The sequence below is a fragment of the Herpailurus yagouaroundi genome, unplaced genomic scaffold (genome assembly GCF_014898765.1).
Source record: "Herpailurus yagouaroundi ecotype Mexico unplaced genomic scaffold, PumYag 165, whole genome shotgun sequence".
NCBI classification, from domain to species: domain Eukaryota; kingdom Metazoa; phylum Chordata; class Mammalia; order Carnivora; family Felidae; genus Herpailurus; species Herpailurus yagouaroundi.
In genome coordinates, this window is record NW_024412406.1 from 16,929,520 (window position 1) to 16,948,323 (window position 18,804).

At 35.8% G+C, this 18,804-nt stretch overlaps 1 protein-coding gene and 1 pseudogene across 3 annotated transcripts in view; one reads left to right on the forward strand and one right to left on the reverse strand.

Annotated features, from left to right (window-relative positions):
- Positions 1 to 18,804, forward strand: part of ARFGEF1 (ARF guanine nucleotide exchange factor 1) — a 151,912-nt gene that overhangs the window by 60,727 nt on the left and 72,381 nt on the right. For 2 of the 3 annotated variants that reach the window (XM_040487651.1, XM_040487650.1), the window contains exons 6-7: positions 4,303 to 4,579; positions 7,974 to 8,084. In XM_040487651.1, the coding sequence (XP_040343585.1) occupies positions 4,303 to 4,579; positions 7,974 to 8,084 (388 nt within the window). Of the gene's footprint in view, positions 1 to 4,302; positions 4,580 to 7,973; positions 8,085 to 8,882; positions 8,981 to 18,804 lie in introns of those variants that run through there. The other variant, XM_040487653.1, reaches the window with a different exon arrangement.
- On the reverse strand, positions 16,577 to 18,136 carry LOC121038159 (60S ribosomal protein L26-like; annotated as a pseudogene).

Below are 18,804 nucleotides of genomic sequence, written 5' to 3' on the forward strand. Positions count from 1 at the left end.
TGTGTGTGTGTGTGTGTGTGTGTGTGTGTGTGTGTGTGTGTGTGTGTATACACACACACACACACATACACACCACATCATACACACCACACATACATACCACATCTTCTTTATCCATTCATCCATCAATGGACATTTGGGCTCTTTCCATCCTTTGGCTATTGTTGATAGTGCTGCTATAAAAATTGGTGTGCATGTGCCCCTTTGAAACAGCACACCTGTATCCCTTGGATAAATACCTAGTAGTGCAGTTGCTGGGTCATAGGGTACTTCTATTTTTAATTTCTTTAGGAACCTCCATACTGTTTTCCAGAGGGGCTGCACCAGTTTGCCTTCCCACCAGCAGTGCAAAAGAGATCCTCTTTCTCTGCATCCTCACCAATAACTGTTGTTGCCTGAGTTGTTAATGTTACCCATTCTGACAGGTGTGAGGTGGTATCTCATTGTGGTTTGGTTTGTATTTCCTGGATGATGAGTGATGTTGAGCATTTTTTCATGTGTCGGTTGGCCATCTGGATGTCTTCTTTGGAGAAGTGTCTATTCATGTCTTTTGCCCATGTCTTCACTGGATTGTTTTTTGGGTATTGAGTTTGGTAAGTTCTTTATAGATTTTGGATACTAATCCTTGATCCGATGTCATTTGCAAATATCTTCTCCCATTCCTTCGGTTGCCTTTTAGTTTTGCTGATTGTTTCCTTTGCTGTGCAGAAGATTTTTATCTTGATGAGGTCCCAATAGTTCATTTTTGCTTTGGTTTCCCTTGCCTCTGGAGATGTGTTGAGTAAGAAGTTGCTGCAGCTTAGGTCAGCGAGGTTTTTGCCTGTTCTCTAGGATTTTGATGGCTTCCTGTCTTAAGTTTAGGTCTTTAATTCATTTTGAGTTTTTTTTGTGTATGGTGTAAGAAAGTGGTCCAGGTTCATTCTTCTGCATGTTGCTATCCAGTTTTCCCAGCACCACTTGCTGAAGAGACTGTCTTTATTCCATTGGATATTCTTTCCTGCTTTGTCAAAGATTAGTTGGCCATACGTTTGTGGGTCCATTTTTGGGTTTTCTGTTCTGTTCTATTGATCTGAGTGTCTGTTTTTGTGCCAGTACCATACTGTCTTGATGATTACAGCCTTGTAATACATCTTGAAGTCTGGGATTGTGATGCCTCCAGCTTTGGTTATCTTCTTTCTTTCTTTCTTTCTTTCTTTCTTTCTTTCTTTCTTTCTTTCTTTCTTTCTTTCTTTCTTTGTTTTTAATTAATATAATTTATTGTCAAATTGGCTTCCATACAACACCCAGTGCTCATCCCAACAAGTGCCCTCCTCAATGCCCATCACCCACTTTCCCGTCACCCCCACCCCCCATCAACCCTCGGTTTGTTCTCTGTATTTAAGGGTCTCTTATGGTTTGCCTCCCTCTCTCTCTGTTTGTAACTATTTTTCCCCCTCCCTTCCCCTGTGGTCATCTGTTAAGTTTCTCAAGATCCACATATGAGTGAAAAAATATAATATCTGTCTTTCTCTGACTGACTTATTTCACTTAGCATAATACCCTCCAGTTCCATCCATCCTGCTGCAAATGGCAGGATCTCATTCTTTCTCATTGCCAAGTAGTATTCCATTGTATATATCATTTGGTTTTCTTTTTCAAGATTGCTTTGGCTATTCGGGGTCTACTCTGGTTCCATACAAATTTTAAGATTGTTTGTTCTAGCTCTGTGAAGAATGCTGGTGTTATTTTGATAGGGATTGCAACAAGTTTTTATTATATTACTTATGTTCCTAGCACTGTTCTCAGTTTCAGTTGTAGTGATGGGCAAAACCAACTTGACTACTACCTTGAAAGATCTTAAAAACTGTGGGGCATAGAAGGGAAAGATAAACCTTAAACAGATAATCACACAAATAAATATATAACTGAATTTTGATAAAAGCTGTGAATATGTTTCATGTCATGAAGGGTATTTAGTTCTGTGCTATGTAAAATTATAGAAAAAAAAGACGGGAGAGAGAAAGAAAAAAAAGTGGGGAGCAGACTGATTTAACTTGAACATTTGCTAAAATATTGTAAGCTAGAAGTCTAATTCACTTACATATACCATTAATAACCTTTCCCTTCCCCCTACTCATATAAAACTTTCTATAAAATGTTTAGGTCTAAAATATTTTCAAAGGAGAAAATGCTAATTTCTTTCTATAGAACAGTGTTTTTTTGCCCCTGAGGCCACACTTGAGGCTCTTGATTATCATGACTGGGACGGGGAGGCTGTTACTGGCACATAGCAATAGGGACATTGCTAAACACCCTGCAGTATACCACACAGTACCCCTCCACAACAAAAACTATCTCACCTAAAATGTCAATAGTACTGATGTTGAGAAACCCATCTAGAAACTAGGGAAGTGTATAGAAAATGTTTAAAGGTTTATTTTCATGCAATAACATTGCTTTTTTTTTTTTTTAAGGATATTTCTAGAGTTATAGAAACGCTAGAATAAATAGAACTAGAATTGGACACCATGCCTGTAGGTGATTCCAAAGCATGTGCTTGTTCCACTAAACCACATTGCCTATCTGTTGAAGCTTAGCCTGAGGGTGGGATTGGATTGCAAGGTATAGGTTCTTCACTGCTACTTTTGAGATTGACTTTCTCATGAATGGGCTAAAGTATCAGTCTGAAAATTCTATTCTGATTCCAGCTGTGCAAATAGTCATGTGCATCATTTTCTTTATCTGTAAAACATGGATTTAGACATGTTTATTATAAGGAATTTTGGCATTGGCACTTTGGGCATTAAAATCTTTTAGTTTAAATATATTTTATACATTCATATAATTAGTTCTGGTGTTTCCACATAAAATGGAATATTACTAAGAAATATGAAATGTTCTTATTTGACAGAGTATTTACCATTATGGAAATTAATTCTGTGAGAATCATTCTTTTTTCATATATATATAAAATTTATTTATTTATTGAGAGAGAGAGAGAGAGACAGAGAGAGAGTGTGCACAAACTGGGGAGGGGCAGCAGAGAGAGAGGGAGAGAGACTCTCAAGCAGGCTGCATGTTGTCAGTGCAGAGCCCAGCTGAGAGGGCTCGAACTCCTGAATTCTGAGATCAAGACCTGAGCCAAAATCAAGAGTTGGATGCTGAACTGACAGCCATCGAAGCATCCTGTGAGAATCATTCTTATTCTTCAGTTATGAGGACCAAAAGAGTTGTGTCTGAAAGCAGTAAAGTGCTAAAAAATGAAACTCTGTGATTCTGTTTGTTACTGGTTTAGCATCTTACAAGTAAGCCAGTTTTACAGGTGGTATTCTATATATAATAATGACAGGTCTCTTAAACATTTGTTGATAGGGGCGCCTGGGTGGCACAGTCGGTTAAGCGTCCGACTTCAGCCAGGTCACGATCTCGCGGTCCGTGAGTTCAAGCCCCGCGTCGGGCTCTGGACTGATGGCTCAGAACCTGGAGCCTGTTTCCGATTCTGTGTCTCCCTCTCTCTCTGCCCCTCCCCCGTTCATGCTCTGTCTCTCTCTGTACCAAAAATAAATAAACGTTGAAAAAAAAAAAAATTTAAAAAAAAAAACAAACATTTGTTGATATGATTTTTTCATCCTTATTAAGATGACTGGACAGAGACATTTAAGTACTCATTGTGATTTTATTTATTGTATGTAATTTTATTATTTTTACTTAAATGACATTTGACAATGTGACATAAGAACATGTTACAGAAGAGTATACACTGAAAATTCCCTCTGACCCTGGTTTCTAATTTGGTCTAATTTCCTAACCCCCCGCCCCCCCAAGTAACCATTATCATTGACTATTTTCTTGTGTATCTAGATTTCATTTGTTTATGTATGTATAAGTAAAATGAGTGTGTGTTTTATTTCCCCATTCGCTTTTTCCCTCCCTTAGTGAAATTTTGATTTTAGGAAAATCCACTGTTTGCATTAATCCAATTATTATTCTGAGACTATTAAAATTTATTTCACTTTTGTAAATTTTGCTTAGGTTATACAGTCACATGATTCAAACACCAAAAATAGTGAAGAGAAGATATGTACTGAAAGACTTTATCTCTGTTTTTATGTACCAATTTCCGTCCCTCTAAGAAGTAACCACTGTTACTTGTTCTTGTGTGTTTTTAGTATATTTTATGTTCTTTGCTTCTGATGGACTACAATTTCTAATCCCAGAGACAAAATGACACCTTTATATAAAGGATTTATAGTTGAGCATAACATTATCCTTCCAAATTTTAAACAACTTATTTTACTAAAATGGGAAATTATTTCTTTCCAGTTGCAGGAAGCCAAACAAATGGAAAAAGAAAGGCATCGGCAGCATCATCATCTGTTGCAGTCTCCAGTAAGCCATCATGAGCCTGAATCACCTCAACTTAGATATTTGCCACCTCAAACTGTTGATCATATGACCCAAGAACATGAAGGGGACCTTGATTCCCATACAAATGATGTGGATAAAAGCCTTCAGGATGACACAGAACCTGAAAATGGATCTGATATTTCCAGTGCAGAAAATGAACAGACTGAAGCTGATCAGGCAACTGCAGCTGAAAGTAATCTTTTTGAGAAGGGGTTGTGGGACATGTTAAGGGAAGAGTGTAGGCATGCATGTTTGGGAAAGAAATGTGGAAAGGGTAATGTGATTTAATGGATAGCAGACACATGGTGGTTAGTTGTGGATGTTTTCCATCCTAGGTAGTGAATTTAATTGACTTCAAAATACAGGATATCTATTAATACTATGCATTCACTGGCATCTCATGAGCAGTACAATTTACAGACTTGTTTTGGAGAAGATACATGTTACTAAAGGGGGTCTTGAATGTTTGTTACCATGTCATATAGGAACTTCACTTTTCTTAAAAGTTTCACAACAAACAAAAGATCTGTTTATAAGATTTTCTGGAATGTGACTGCAAGTTTTAGGGCATCAATGTGTTACTGGTTCAGAAAATACTATTGTCTAAAAGTACTGAAATTAAGTATAAAAATAGAGTAACCACCTAACATACAAAAATATTTTTATATCCTGATGTATAGTAAGCCCTAAAATTGAGATGTTCTCTGATAGTATTTTTCTGAGTAAATTTATTTGTAAGAGAAAGGTTAGAAGGGGCACCTGGATGGCTCAGTCAATTGAGCATCCAACTCTTGATTTTGGCCCAGGTCATGATCTCCTGATTTGTGAGCTCTAGCCCTGTGTCAGGCTCCACACTGATAGCACAGAGCCTGCTTGGAATTCTCTCTCCTCTCTTTCTACCCGCCCCCGCCCCAACTCATGTGCATTCTCGGTCTCTTAAAATAAGTATTTTTTAAAAAAGAAAAGGGTTGCAAGATTACAAAAATTAAATTACATTTATTTATTTTACTAATTTGTTTCTCTAAAAATAATCACATGAAGTCATTTTTTTTTTTTTCCTCCCAGACATTATTTTCAGCTTTAGCTAGTTTATAAAACTGCTAGGGAGTTTTGTTGTTCCCTTTGTTTCTTATTAACTTCCATCAAAAAATGATGGAAATTCTGTTGCCTGTTTACTATGTTTGCATGAAAGTAGGATGGTTAGGTCTTAGTTACAGTTCATCTGAATTCTGTATTTTTCTTTGAGAAAGGACTTCTGTAATATATTTTCAGCCGTTGATTTTTTTCTACCACATCTTTTTTATAATGTAATAGTGGGATGAACATCAGCAGTGGCATGATTAGATGCCTTTTTAATGCTTTTAATAGTGCTTTACTCTTTATTTTAAAAAGGGTAACTTTGGGGTGCCTGGGTGACTTAGTTAAGTGTACAACTCTGGATTTCGGCTCAGGTCGTGATCTCGCGGTTTGTGAGATCAAGCCTCACATTGGGCTCTTGGCTGACAGCATGGAGCCTCCTTGGGATTTTCTCTTTTCCCGTTCCTTCCCCCCTCCCTCCCTGCCTCTCTCTCTCTCTCTCTCTCTCTCTCTCTCTCTCTCTCTCTCAAAATAAACAAACGTTTTTTAAAAAGGGATAATTTTGATAAATCTAAGCATTCACAGTACCCAAGCTAATAGTAAATCTATGCTGCTTATATGATTTACATTTTTCTAGCCAGCTCTTGCCAGATTTCACCTGCTTTTACTGTGAGCTTGTAAGAGGCTGATTGAAAGGACTGATCTCTAATAAAGCTGGGACTTTATTTCTTCATTTCTTCATGCATTCAGCAAATATTTATTTAGCATACTGTATCCTAGGCACTATGTGGCACTTGAGGTTAAAAAGCTGATAGAGATAAAGACATTGTTCTAAGGGTGCCCATGGTTTGCCTGGATGGTCAGGCATATATAAATGAGGTATAATGTGATAAGTATCCTGAAAGTGACCTGCACAAGGTAATTCTGCTGAGAAGAGTTAAACAATACCTTTATAGAGAAAGTAATGATGTTTTGGTTGAATCTTGGTGGATAGGAGTTGAAATTGGCTGGCTAGAAAATTTAAGAAATTTTATGACAGAAAAAGTAACATGGGCTGAGACTCAAGGAATGGAAGCATCTACTGTGTGCAAGTCACCTTGTAGGATACAGAATTATAAATAAGACATAATTTGCTGTGGTAGAGTCATGATTATTTTGGCCCTGTAGGTGTTTTTCTCCCAACAGCTGATAAAAATGAAAATTCTGCCCGAGAACCATTGATTAAGAGAGCTCTAGAGTTTGCTTTGAATTACATCTCTGTCACTTATTATTTATGTGACTTTGGACATAATAGTTAACTTCGCTAATGATTTCCTGTGTGTAATAAATACCGCTATTTCTGTCAGATAATTTGAGAACTGACTCATGATTCACTATTTTGTACACATATTAGTGACTGTATATTTAGTTTTGTTGAAACTAACTTTCAAACTCTAGATAATTTTAGGCAGCTAGAGGACAGAAATACAAAGCTTAAGGGTGGCAGAAAAATTATCTGTCAAAACATCTAATATGTTTTTACTCCACCGAAGAATCTTGTGTTATTACCGTATTTAGATTTTTTATAAAATAAGTGTACTGATTGGTATGCTTCTTTATCAGATTTCCCCTTGTGGCATTCAGTATTCTGTAGAATGTAGCAAACAGTAGATTAGGAGCAGTGAACAATAGGGAGGACAGGTTTCTGGAGGGCAGTGTGAGTGGGGATGAGGGTGTTAGCAGCACTATCAGCTAATGTGCAGTCTGATGCTGTTTGGAGTAGGGCAGAACAGGGTCCTTGATCCCAAAGCGTCCGAAAATGTTAATTGAGCCTTCCTGAGGTATTTGCAACATTTCAAAACAACCAGTAGAAATCCTATTTTTATCTGCAAGCTAACTCTGGAATGTCAAGGTTTATCAGTTTCTCTTAAGCTGTTCAGAAGTTCTCTTGGGCATATATGTCTGTTTGATTGTTAAATTGGAGAATGAATCCTTTTTTATTTATTAAATTTAGTTTTACATTGGGTATATAGATTGGTTTGGGGAAGAAACAGTAAGGAAGGGCTGGAATGCACTGTTGGAGGCCCACATGGCCCTGTCTCTTTGTCTTCAGAGACTTCACAAATACAAAGGCACATTATTGATAAACGGAATTGATCAATGCAGGCTTTAGTTACATTTAACATATTACTTGATAAGTATGTCAGACATGTTAGAAATCTTTCATTCAAAATACTTTAAATGTTTAGCTTCTGAAGGAATAATCTAGAAAATTTGCTTAAGTTGAATGATCATTTAATAGTTTGTCAAATGAATCATTTTTGAAATTGACTTAAATTTATAAAATATTGTAAATTTGGTATAGTTATGAATTCTGAATGTTTAACTTGTAAGTAATTACTTCTAGTTTCATGTTATCCATTGGATTTTCTTTTATTCTTAATTGTTTAGCAAAGTTTTTAATTTTAAATGTTTGGTAAAAGTTTCCAAAAAATTCAAATAATGTTTTCTTGGATTTTTATTTTTTAAAGCATTATCTAAAAATGACATATTATATGATGGAGAAAACCATGACTGTGAGGAAAAGCCACAAGACATTGTACAGAGCATTGTAGAAGAAATGGTGAACATCGTTGTTGGAGGTAGTGTGTTTCACTCAAAATTAGTTTATTCTTTGATATTTCATCTAACTATGGAGACTATTTATATGTGGAACAAAAAGGGCAAATATATAAGCTCTTTCTCAAATTAGAGTGTGTGTATAGAAAAAATATTTAAATGTTTTTAATTATCAAAGAATTAACTCTCTTTTTCTCTAGGTTCAGTTACAGTCTTTTATAATAATCCGTTACTCCCCCTCCCCATTGAGAAAAAGTTGATGCCATTTCATTGCTTTGTTTTTGTGTTTTGATGGTAGAGATATATTCTTTATACTCCTAAATGCATGAAACTTGATAACAAAAATATTTAAATTGATTCCGTTTTGAGTATTTAATGTCTTTTTTTGAAAAAAATTAGGCTTTCTTATACCTTTATTGTCACAACCAAGGTATAATTGATACAGGGGCAGGTCATATCTTATGGATAAATCTTTGTAATACTATAAAGATGTTTTATTACAGTTTGTTAGGATTTTATCTCCCATTTTCCATAAATAGTATTATTTATAGATAGGATTAGATTTGAGACTAATCCACTGAAGCTTATTTAATTCATGGTATCTTGCCCAGGACTAAGCATAGAACCTTGCTACGTATACTTCTACATATATGATTAAATGTATGTACAGTATGGCTCTTGAATGAGAAGAATACTGTTTCAGGCATACTAACTCCCTTTTATATTACCATTCTTTCTAAGAATATCTTTTCTCCTTTAATGAAACACTAGAACCAGGCATTCATCTGATTGCCTTCTTGTTTTTTCATCTTTTCATTCAGCAAATACTAAGGAAGTACGTACAGTTGTGTGGCACTGTAGGAGGATACAAAAGTTAATCCAAGATAGACCATGCTCTGGAAGAAGGGGGTTCTGGAATGTATGTATGTAAGACTAATACAAGGTATAAAGTGATAAGTGCCGTTAGAAAGAAATAGCTAACATCCTATTAAAATTTTGTAAAAAGTGATTATTTCTAAAATGATCCGGGAGGACTTCATGTAGGTGATGACACTTGAACTTAGACTATATGGATTCACACAAGTTTGGGGAATGGTATTTGATGTATTGGAAACTCTGTTAGTTCAGATTTAGAGGAGAGGATGGTTTGGGAATTGGCAGGTGGTAGTTTGGCTGAAGTATAGAGTATGTGATGTCATACAATAGAAACTAAGGTTAAAGAGATTTTTTTTTTTAATGTTTATTTATTTTTGAGAGAGAGTGTGAGCTGGGCAGAGGGGCTGGGGGGAGGGGAGGTGCAGAGAAACAGGGAGACACAGAATCTGAGGCAGGCTCCAGGCTTTGAGCTGTTAGTGCAGAGCCCGATGCAGAGCTTGAACTCATAAACACCATGAGTTCATGACCTGAGCTCAAGTCAGATGCTCAACTGACTGAACCCCCAGGCGGTCCTCTTTGTTTTTTTTTAAGGGGGGCAGGGAAGAGAGGGAGAGGCAGAACTTTAAGTAGGCTCTGCGCTGTCAGCACATAGCCTGAGTGGGTGTGGTGCTCAAACTTGGAACCATGAGACCATGACCTGAGCTGAAATCAAGAGTTGGACACTTAACTGACTGAGCCACCCAGGCACCCCTAAGGTTAAAGAAATCTTAAGCTTACTAATTTAAAGTTTAGGATTTTAGACTTTATTCTATCACAAAATGAGTTACCATTATGAATTTTTTTAATTAATAGATGGAATGATTAGAATTATTCTGTTAGAAGAAGGAAGTGCGGAAGTAGAAAGTACAATAGGAGACCAGTGCTGTAATGGAATCCTCAGCAGGACAGAAACAGTGGAAATGAAGAAAATGTGAATGAGAAGTGAGATATCGAATGTTGAATCAAGTAGGCTTTGCAACTGGGGTGCCTGGGTGGCTCAAGTTGGTTACTTGTCCAACTGTTGATCTCAGCTCAGGTCATGATCTTATGGTCCGTGGGATTGAGCCCTGCGTCAGACTCTGCATTGACAGCGCAGGGCCTGCTTGAGATTCATTCGTTCATTCATTCAATCTCTGTCTCTGTGTCTCTCTCTCTCTCTCTCTCTCTCTCTCTCTTTTTCTCTTTCTCTGTCTTCCCCTCCCCTGCTGGCTCTCTCTCAATATAAATAAATAAACTTAAAAAAATCATTAAAAAAAAAAAGACCTTGCAACTGATTAAATACCTTGCTGAAAAAGAAATTATAAGGTATGTCAAAGACCCCAAGAATATCTCAAGGTTTTGTGATTTACTAGAGGGTCTCATAGGACTCATCATATAATTATACTCACCACTAAAATTTTTACCATGTAAGAGTACGATACAAACTCATCAGAGGGAAAAGACATGTGGGGCAATGTCTGAAGGAAATCAGGTGCATACTTCCAAGAGCCCTCTCCCTGTACAAGTCACACAGGAAGCGCTTAATTCCTCCACATCAGATTGTAGGTGTTGGCTACCAGAGTAGCTCATTAGACTAAGTGCCCAAAGTTTTGTTGGCACCCTCTACTTGCATGTACCCAAATTTCAGATTTCCAGAAGGAAAGCTGTATTTAGCATAAACCACATTATTTGTACAGTTTAGGCACAGTAAGCCACTCTTAACTAGTTCTGGGAATAGTGCAAACCCTTCCAAAATGTAGTTCCAGGTCCCAGCCAAGGACCAACCTTGCAAGCAGGCCTTTCTAAGGATAGGCAGTCTTGGGCCTGCTATGTTAACTCATCTCTGCTTTGGTGGTATCCCAGTTTCTGAGTCTAAATGGGTAGGTGGATGGTTGTGGAATTGGTAGAATTAAATTATGTTGGAGGAAAAGTTGGCTTGGGAGAAAAAATTACTAATTTTTTAGTGCACCATCCATGTGGAAATTTTATGACACACATAATAGAAATCTAGAAATCTGGCCTAAGATATCAAGACAGGTGCTATAGATGGGAGTCATTTTGTTATAAATTAGTAGTTAAAGCCATAAAATCATTGAATGGGCAAGTATAGAGACTAAACAAGAGGCCATTCTCCTGGGAAGTCTGAATTTAAAAACAAAAACCCTTGTAAACTTACAGTCAGGGAAGAAAGAGCATTATGTGCCCATGCATTCTTTAGAAGTTTAGTAATACATGTTAGGGGATGGCGAATTATGTCTCATGAGCTAAATTTAGCCCATTGCCTATTTTTGTAAATATTGCTTTTTTAGAACACATGCTTATTTATGTATTGCCTACAGTGGCTGTCTTTGCACCAGGGACCATATGGCCTGCAAAGCCTAAAATGTTTACTAACTGGCCCTTTGCAAAAAACTCTTTACCAGTCTTGAATACATATCAATACAGAGTGTGAAGTGAAATTTCTTTGATTTTTCTGCAACTTTTTGCTTAGAACATTTTCATACCTAGAGAAAAATCCAAAGAACAGTGCAGTGAACACCTGTATGCCCTTTCTCTGGATTCACTAGTTGTTAAAATTTTTGATACATTCATTTTATGTGTGTTTAAATAGACCTACACACATACGTGTATGTAAATGTGTGTGTTTTGCTTGCCTTTGCTGAACCATTTAAAGATGGGTTATATATATCCTGATGCTTTACTCTGTTACTTCAGCATATCTTTTCTAAGAATAAAGGCATTCTCATACATAACCATAATTCATTTTCACACCTAAGAAAATTAACACTATTTCAAGGATATCTAATATAAATACTACATTTTATAATGTTTCCAAATTCCGAAATCGTCTCTCTTATATCCTTTTTTTCCTTTTCCTTTTTAAGTACAGGGCCCAATCTGGGTACGCTCACTGCATTTGATTGTGTCTCTTTGGTCTCATTAGTTTAGAACAAGTTCTCTTGTCTTTCCCCCCATCTTTCATAACACTTACCTTTTGTTAAAGAGTATGAAATTGTCTTGTCGAATGTTACATATTTTGAGTTGATAGGGCAGTTTCCTGATTTAGAGTAAATGTATTTGGCAAGAATACTGCATAGGTAATGTTGGTACTTCTTATTACATCATGTTATGTTAATTGATAAATAACAAGTTACCCATATTAGTGATGATGTTTGATCACTTGGTTAATGATGAGCACTAGGTCTCTTCATTGTAAGGGAGCATTTTTCCCTTTATAACTATAGTTGACCATTCAATAATGAACTGCATGAGTGCACTGTATGTGGATTTTTCCCCATAAATACAGTACTATGAATGTATTTTTCTTCTTCTTTTTTTAATGTTTATTTTTGAGAGAGAGGGAACAAGCAGGGGAGGGGCAGAGAGAGAGAGAGAGAGAGAGAGAGAGAGAGAGAGAAGATCCTAAGTGGGCTCTGCACTGACAGCACAGAGCCTGATGGAAGGCTTGAACTCACAAACTGTGAGATGATGACCTGAGCTGAAGTCGGACACTCAGCCAGGTACCCCATCTTTCTTTTTGAAGTGGGCTTCACACCCAGTGCGAGCCTTGAACTCACGACCCTGAGATCAAGACCTGAGCTGAGTTGAAGAGTCCAGCACCTACTCGGCCACCCAGGCGCCTTTGTATTTTCTCTTTCTTAATGATTTTCTTTATATTTTTTCTAGTTTACTTGATTGTAAGAATACAATATATAATACATGTAATATACAAAATATGTGTTTATCGACTGTTTATGTTATCAGTAAGACTTCTGGGCAACAGAGGCTATTAGTAGTTAAGTTTTGTAAAGTCATAAGTTATATGTGGCTTTTTAACTATTTGAGGGGTCAGCACTCCTAATCCCTGTGTTGTTCAAGGGTCAACTGAAAGAAATAATTTGAGAGTGATAGGTTGAGGTCATATGAGGATCCATCCACTTAGTGGTTTTAGCATCCGTTGATGATCCTTGACTTCTTTAGATACTGCATTGGTTGCCAAATAGTGATTTCATGATTCTAACATTAATTGACACTTTTCTATAGATAAGAGTGCTTCCCCTTAAAAAAAATAATACTGTGAACTCATGAATTCTTTTGTTATTCAGTGTATTATAATCATTTACCGTCATTATTCTTTGTTCCGATTTGGCTAATAGGAATCCAGCTCCTGTGTCTTTGTGATGTGATTCCATTATCTTGGAGCACTTCTTGTTTTCTGGAGCAGTGAGATGTTTTAAGTTAAACGTTCGACTTCCTCTTGCCTCAGCCCTGGAATCAGTTAGTTCTTTAAGGAGTTTTTGTTCTTTTTAGTAGGCAATTGTATCTAGAGACTAGGTGTGCTAGTGAGGTGTCGTTACTTCCTGGCCTTTCTAGTGTACTGAGATAGATCTACAATCACAAATCATATGGCTAGTTGTAGTTCACATCCAGTGCCACTAGGTTTCTCTTCATCTTCCTGCATTTCATATTTGTATCTCCCTTTTCCCAGCATTTCATATTTGTATCTCCCTTTTCCCACAGTAAAATCCCAGATTCTCAGCAACAGTGTATCATTACCAGCAACAACTAATTTAAAGTTCAAAAAAAAAAATTACATATGTATTTAGTACATTTTCTACTAATGGTGAATAATAATACTATTTATAATTACAGAATTTACAGTAGTAAACTGTATTAACTGTTGATTTAATGTAATTTATTTTTGTTTTTATTTTTTATTTGAGAGAGAGAGAGAGAGAGCCAGCGGGAAGAGGAGCAGAGGGAGAGAGAGGGAATACTAAGCAGGGCTTGATTGATGCAGGGTTCAATCCCACAACCTGATTTTTGCAAAAACTTGACCTGAGCCAAATCAAGAGTCAGACACTCAACTGACTTAGCCACCCAGGCGCCCCTGTTTTGTTTTGATTTCATTGAAGATCCTGTACATGATTCAAAGTCAAAATTATATAAAATATGACTCAAAGAATTCTTTTATCCATTCCTTCCTTTGCTGACATACCTTCCATAGGTAGCCACTTTCATTACCTTTTAGTTTATCCTTTATGTGTGTGTGTATTTCTCCCAGAGTAATAAGCAAGTATTCTGATTATTTCTCTTTGGCAAAACACTGTATGTCTCCTCCCCTTTTTTTTTTTTTGGTCCCCCTTTTTTTCGTTTAATATATTCTAGGAATCCTTCTATTTCAGTTGATAGAGATTTTCTTTCCTTATTTTTTTTTTTTGTCTCTTGACTCTATCACGTGGATGTATCATAGTTGATTTAACCAATCCACTACTGACAGGAACTTTGGTTGTTTCCAGTGCTTTCCTATTACAGATATTGCTGCAGTGAGTAGCCATATACATCTGTATTGTTTTGTATTTGTGGGGGTTTATCTTGAGGGAAGATTCATAGAAGTGAGATTACTGGGTCAGGTGGTAAATGAGTATGAAAATTAATTAGCTGTTGCTGAATATCCCTTCACAAGTGTTGCACCATTTTGCACTCTTACCAGCAATGTGTGAGAATTCCTTTTTATCCATAATTGCCAGTGGAATTTAAAGTTTTGTATTTTTGCCAACCTGTTAGGTGAGAACTCTTAGTTTATTTTTTTTTTTTAATTCTAGTGCATTTAATATTCAGTGTTCTGTTAGTTTCAGGTATACAGTGTAGTGATTCAGCAATTCTGTACATTACTCAGGGCTCATCATAAGTGTACTCTTAATCTCCTTCACCTATTTCACCGATCCCCCACTTCCCCTTTGGTAACCTCCAGTACTCTATATTTAAATGGAGTCTGTTTATTTCTTTTTTTCTTTCTTCATTTGTTTTGTTTCTTAAAGTCCACATATGAGTGAAATCATATGATAATTGTCTTTCTCTCACTTATTTCACTTATCATTACACCCTCTAGATCCATCCATGTTGTTGCAAAAAGCAAGACTCCCTTCTTTTTTATGGCTAAGTAATATTCCTTCGTATAGGCATACCACATCTTCTTTATCCATTACTTAGTTGGGTTTTAATTTGCATTTCTGTATGAGTGAAATTAAATATATCATATGTAAGGGCCATTGTATTTCTTTTTTTAGTGAATCATCTATTCATGTCTTCATTCTATCAGGTTTTCATCCTTCTGTTATCCTTGATTTTTTTCCCTTAATTTTTAAGAATCCTTTTTACATTAGGATTCTGTGATATATTTTATGAATATTTTCTTTCAGTTTATTATTTTCCCAAGTCTTTTGACTTTGATACACTGCTCTGAAGAGCATTCTTGTTATAGATATCTTTTAGCACTTTAGGATACACTTCTAAAAAAAGGAATACTTTGATCAAAGTGTATGGGCATTTAAAATGTATATGTAATGCTGTTTACTATCACTTTGCTAGATGGATTGTATCTTATTTTAATTTGTTTTTGATTACTTGTAGGGTCAAAACACAGGGAGCAGTCATTATTTTTGTAGGTTAAATGTTGGCAGTTTCATGGTCCAAATGAGTATCTATGGGTTATTTATACTTTTCTGAATTGCCTATTCATGACTTCTTAGCGATTTCCTTTCAGTTTTTTGGTTTCTCTGTTCTGATTTCAAGATTTATTCATATTAAGAAATGAACCCTTATTCAGTGTATTTTAAATATTTTTTTCTAGTCTTTGTTTTATTTTCATTTTGTTTAGCCTTTGCTTAGGTTATTGTTCTGAGCAGATATTTGACCACATAAAAAATTTAACAAATACTGCCTTTTTCTTTTTGTCTTGCTTAGAATGGATTTTACCACAAAACTACAGAAATAATCTGCCATACATTTTTCTAATACTTTTTTAATTTTTTGAATTCAGATCTTTAATTCATCTGAAGTTAATTTTTCGTGTATAGTATGAGATTGCATAGCTAACCTATAGAATAATCCTTTCCCAATTAATTTGAAGTGCCAATTTTATCCTACATGATTCTGCTGGAGTTTTCTCTGTAGTAACATTGAGCTATTTATTTTTATTCAGTGTTGAATTGTTTAAAATATTTTAATTTTATAGTACATTTTAATCTTTGTAGTGCAAGTCCCCCATCCCCTTGCCAGTCAGTTTTTGTAAACATCTGTTAAGTGTATGCTACATAACTTTAGAGCCAATTCATTCAATTTAAAAAAAAGTTTATTAGTGATTGGAGTTATATTGTATTCTTAACTTGGGGAGCTGCATCTTCTTTGTAGTATTGAACCTTCTTATCCAGACACAGAAGTTCATTCAGTCAAATCTTGTATGTCACTCAGTAAAATTTTATTGTTTTCTTTCTTTGGCTCCTTCGCATTTCCTGTTAAATTATTTCTCTGTTTTTTGTTCTAGTTGTTTTAAACAAAAATTTTTTTTAATGTCATTTATTTTTTGAGGGAGGGAGGGAGGGAGACAGAACACAAGTGGGGGAGGGACAGAGACACACACACACACACACAGATGTGAAGCAGGCTCCAGGCTGTCAGCACAGAGCCCAACGTGAGGCTCGAATTCACAGACCATGAGATCGTGACCTGAGCTGAAGTCAGATGCTTAACCGACTGAGCCACCCAGGCGCCCCTTTTTTGTTTTAGTTTTGATAGTATTTTGGATGAGTTTTTTCCCACACTTCCTAATTTATTTTTTTCATTTTAAGTTTATAAAGTCATATATAAGATTACTTTATTACTGCATCTTCTCAGTTGTTTCTTCCTTATATTTGCCCTTTTTCTTTCTTTCTTGGTGAGATTTGACTTTATGTTCAAGGATCTTTTTGTGGTCTTTGTCCTGTTTTAGTCTAGTGATAACCATCCTGTTAGGGTGAATGCCCATGTGGGCAGCTGTGCCATTTGTCTTCTGTCACTCTATTTGCTAAGTGTAGGTGACGTATTTCTTCCCATACACCTGAGCTACTTTGCCAGTTTGCTGACCTCTGTTGTGTCCTCATACAGCCTGTACTTCCTCATCCTCTGGGTGTGTGTGGATCGAACTGTGTACTTCTCTGTCAGCTCTTTGGAAAGAGGAGAATCTCCCTGCAAATATGGGAAGGTGCATTGAAATGACTTTTACAGTTCTTGTTCTGGTCAGAAGTCACAAAGGGATTGAACTTCATTTTGACTGTTGGCACTTAAGCAATGGCCACAAACAATTCCCACTTCCTAATTTAATTGGAATATAGAAAAACCCTTGTTTTCCATATTTACCTCCTATTTATTCATCTTATGAACTCTGATATTTTCTAAGCGTTTTTTATTTGATAATCTTGGGTTTTCTTGGTGAAAAATATATTTTGTATTTTTTTTTACAGTATTTATTCCTCATTTTTGTCCTTTTGTTTCTATTATATAACATTGGTTCGAGCCTCATTTTGTTTTTAACATTGCTGTATTTCACTAGTAGGTGTGATAATTGCTATTGTTTTTTGGAGGATACTCTGTCAAATTAAGTATATGAGTGTGTGTGTGTGTGTGTGTGTGTGTGTGCGCGCGCGTGTGCGCGCGCACGCGCCTGGGTGTGATTTTACTTTTTTTTTTTTCAAATCAGTCTTAACTTGAATTTTTTCATACCAGTGAAAAATACCAGACCAGCAATTATCAAACTTACTGATGAAATACAGCAATAATGTTAGAAACATCGCATCTGTCTCTTGTTTATATTTCTCCTAGTAATTTCAGTGGGATTTATCAAAGGAGAAGTTAATTTTTAATTGACTCTATTTACCATCTTGAAAACAAAAGTTTACACTTAATGTTTAGAGAACAGTTAGAGGAGAAAACAGAGAGAATAATAATATCTAACTCTATTAAGTACTTTCTGTATATCCCAAATGACTTTATTTGCTTTACTTACATTTATTCATTTAATCCTCCCCAAGCACTGGGATGTTTAGGTGCCGGTACTATTCTCTTTTTTACAATGAGAAAATTGAGAGATTTTAAGTTAACTTGTAGGAAGCAGTAAAATGAAGATTCCAACTCAAGGATGTCTGGCTTCAAAACCTGAAAATAAAATCATAGAATGTTTTTGATTTCTTTTGAGAAATATACTAGGAAGGGAAGAAGAAAAGTATCATCAGTGAATATTGATTATTCCTCTTAGAAATTTAATAAAAAGGAGAAAAATGGGCAGTAGCAGAGGTATAGCAAGAGTTAAAGGAAGATTTTTTTCCAGTGAGAAGATTTGAGTATGTTAAGTAATGAGGAAGATTCAGTCATATACATGAAAATGTAATGTTAAAAGAGAATACTTGGGGAGGGAAGACACAAATGAATGCAAGAAGAGATGAATTTGAGGGTGAATGAATAGTTCACTTTAGAAATTCAAAGGAATATTTTTTACCCTGAAATAAGAGGGGGAAAAAATTATTGGTGTCAAGGAGCTTTATGGTAAGACAAGGGAGATTGAAGTAGCCTACCTACTTCTTAGTTGAGTTACCTAACTTCTTAACTACGTAGAATGTGAAAGTCATTTGTTAAGGGAAAATGGTGGGGGGAGGAAGATGTAATTAGGTACTGAGAGAAAATGGAATAAGCTTTGAGGGATTATCCATTTCTGATAGTCGTTACTAAATTTTTTTACTTCTTCCAGAGAATTCTTTGCTATTAAACATATATGTAAGATATATGTAACAAATAACATGTATTTAAAAGCTGCAATAGCATTTAGCACATAAATACATATATATTATACACATAATATATATATAAGAAGTTAAGATAGTATATTTAGCATGTCTAACACTAGCATGTTAAAGCTCCAGAAAGGTCTACTGGGAAAACTAGTGTCTTATTTTGTGCAGCACAGAGCTTCCCAAATACATTTTATCAGTATCTTCATGTACCAGTTGTTAACTGCAAAACACGCTTTGAAATTAT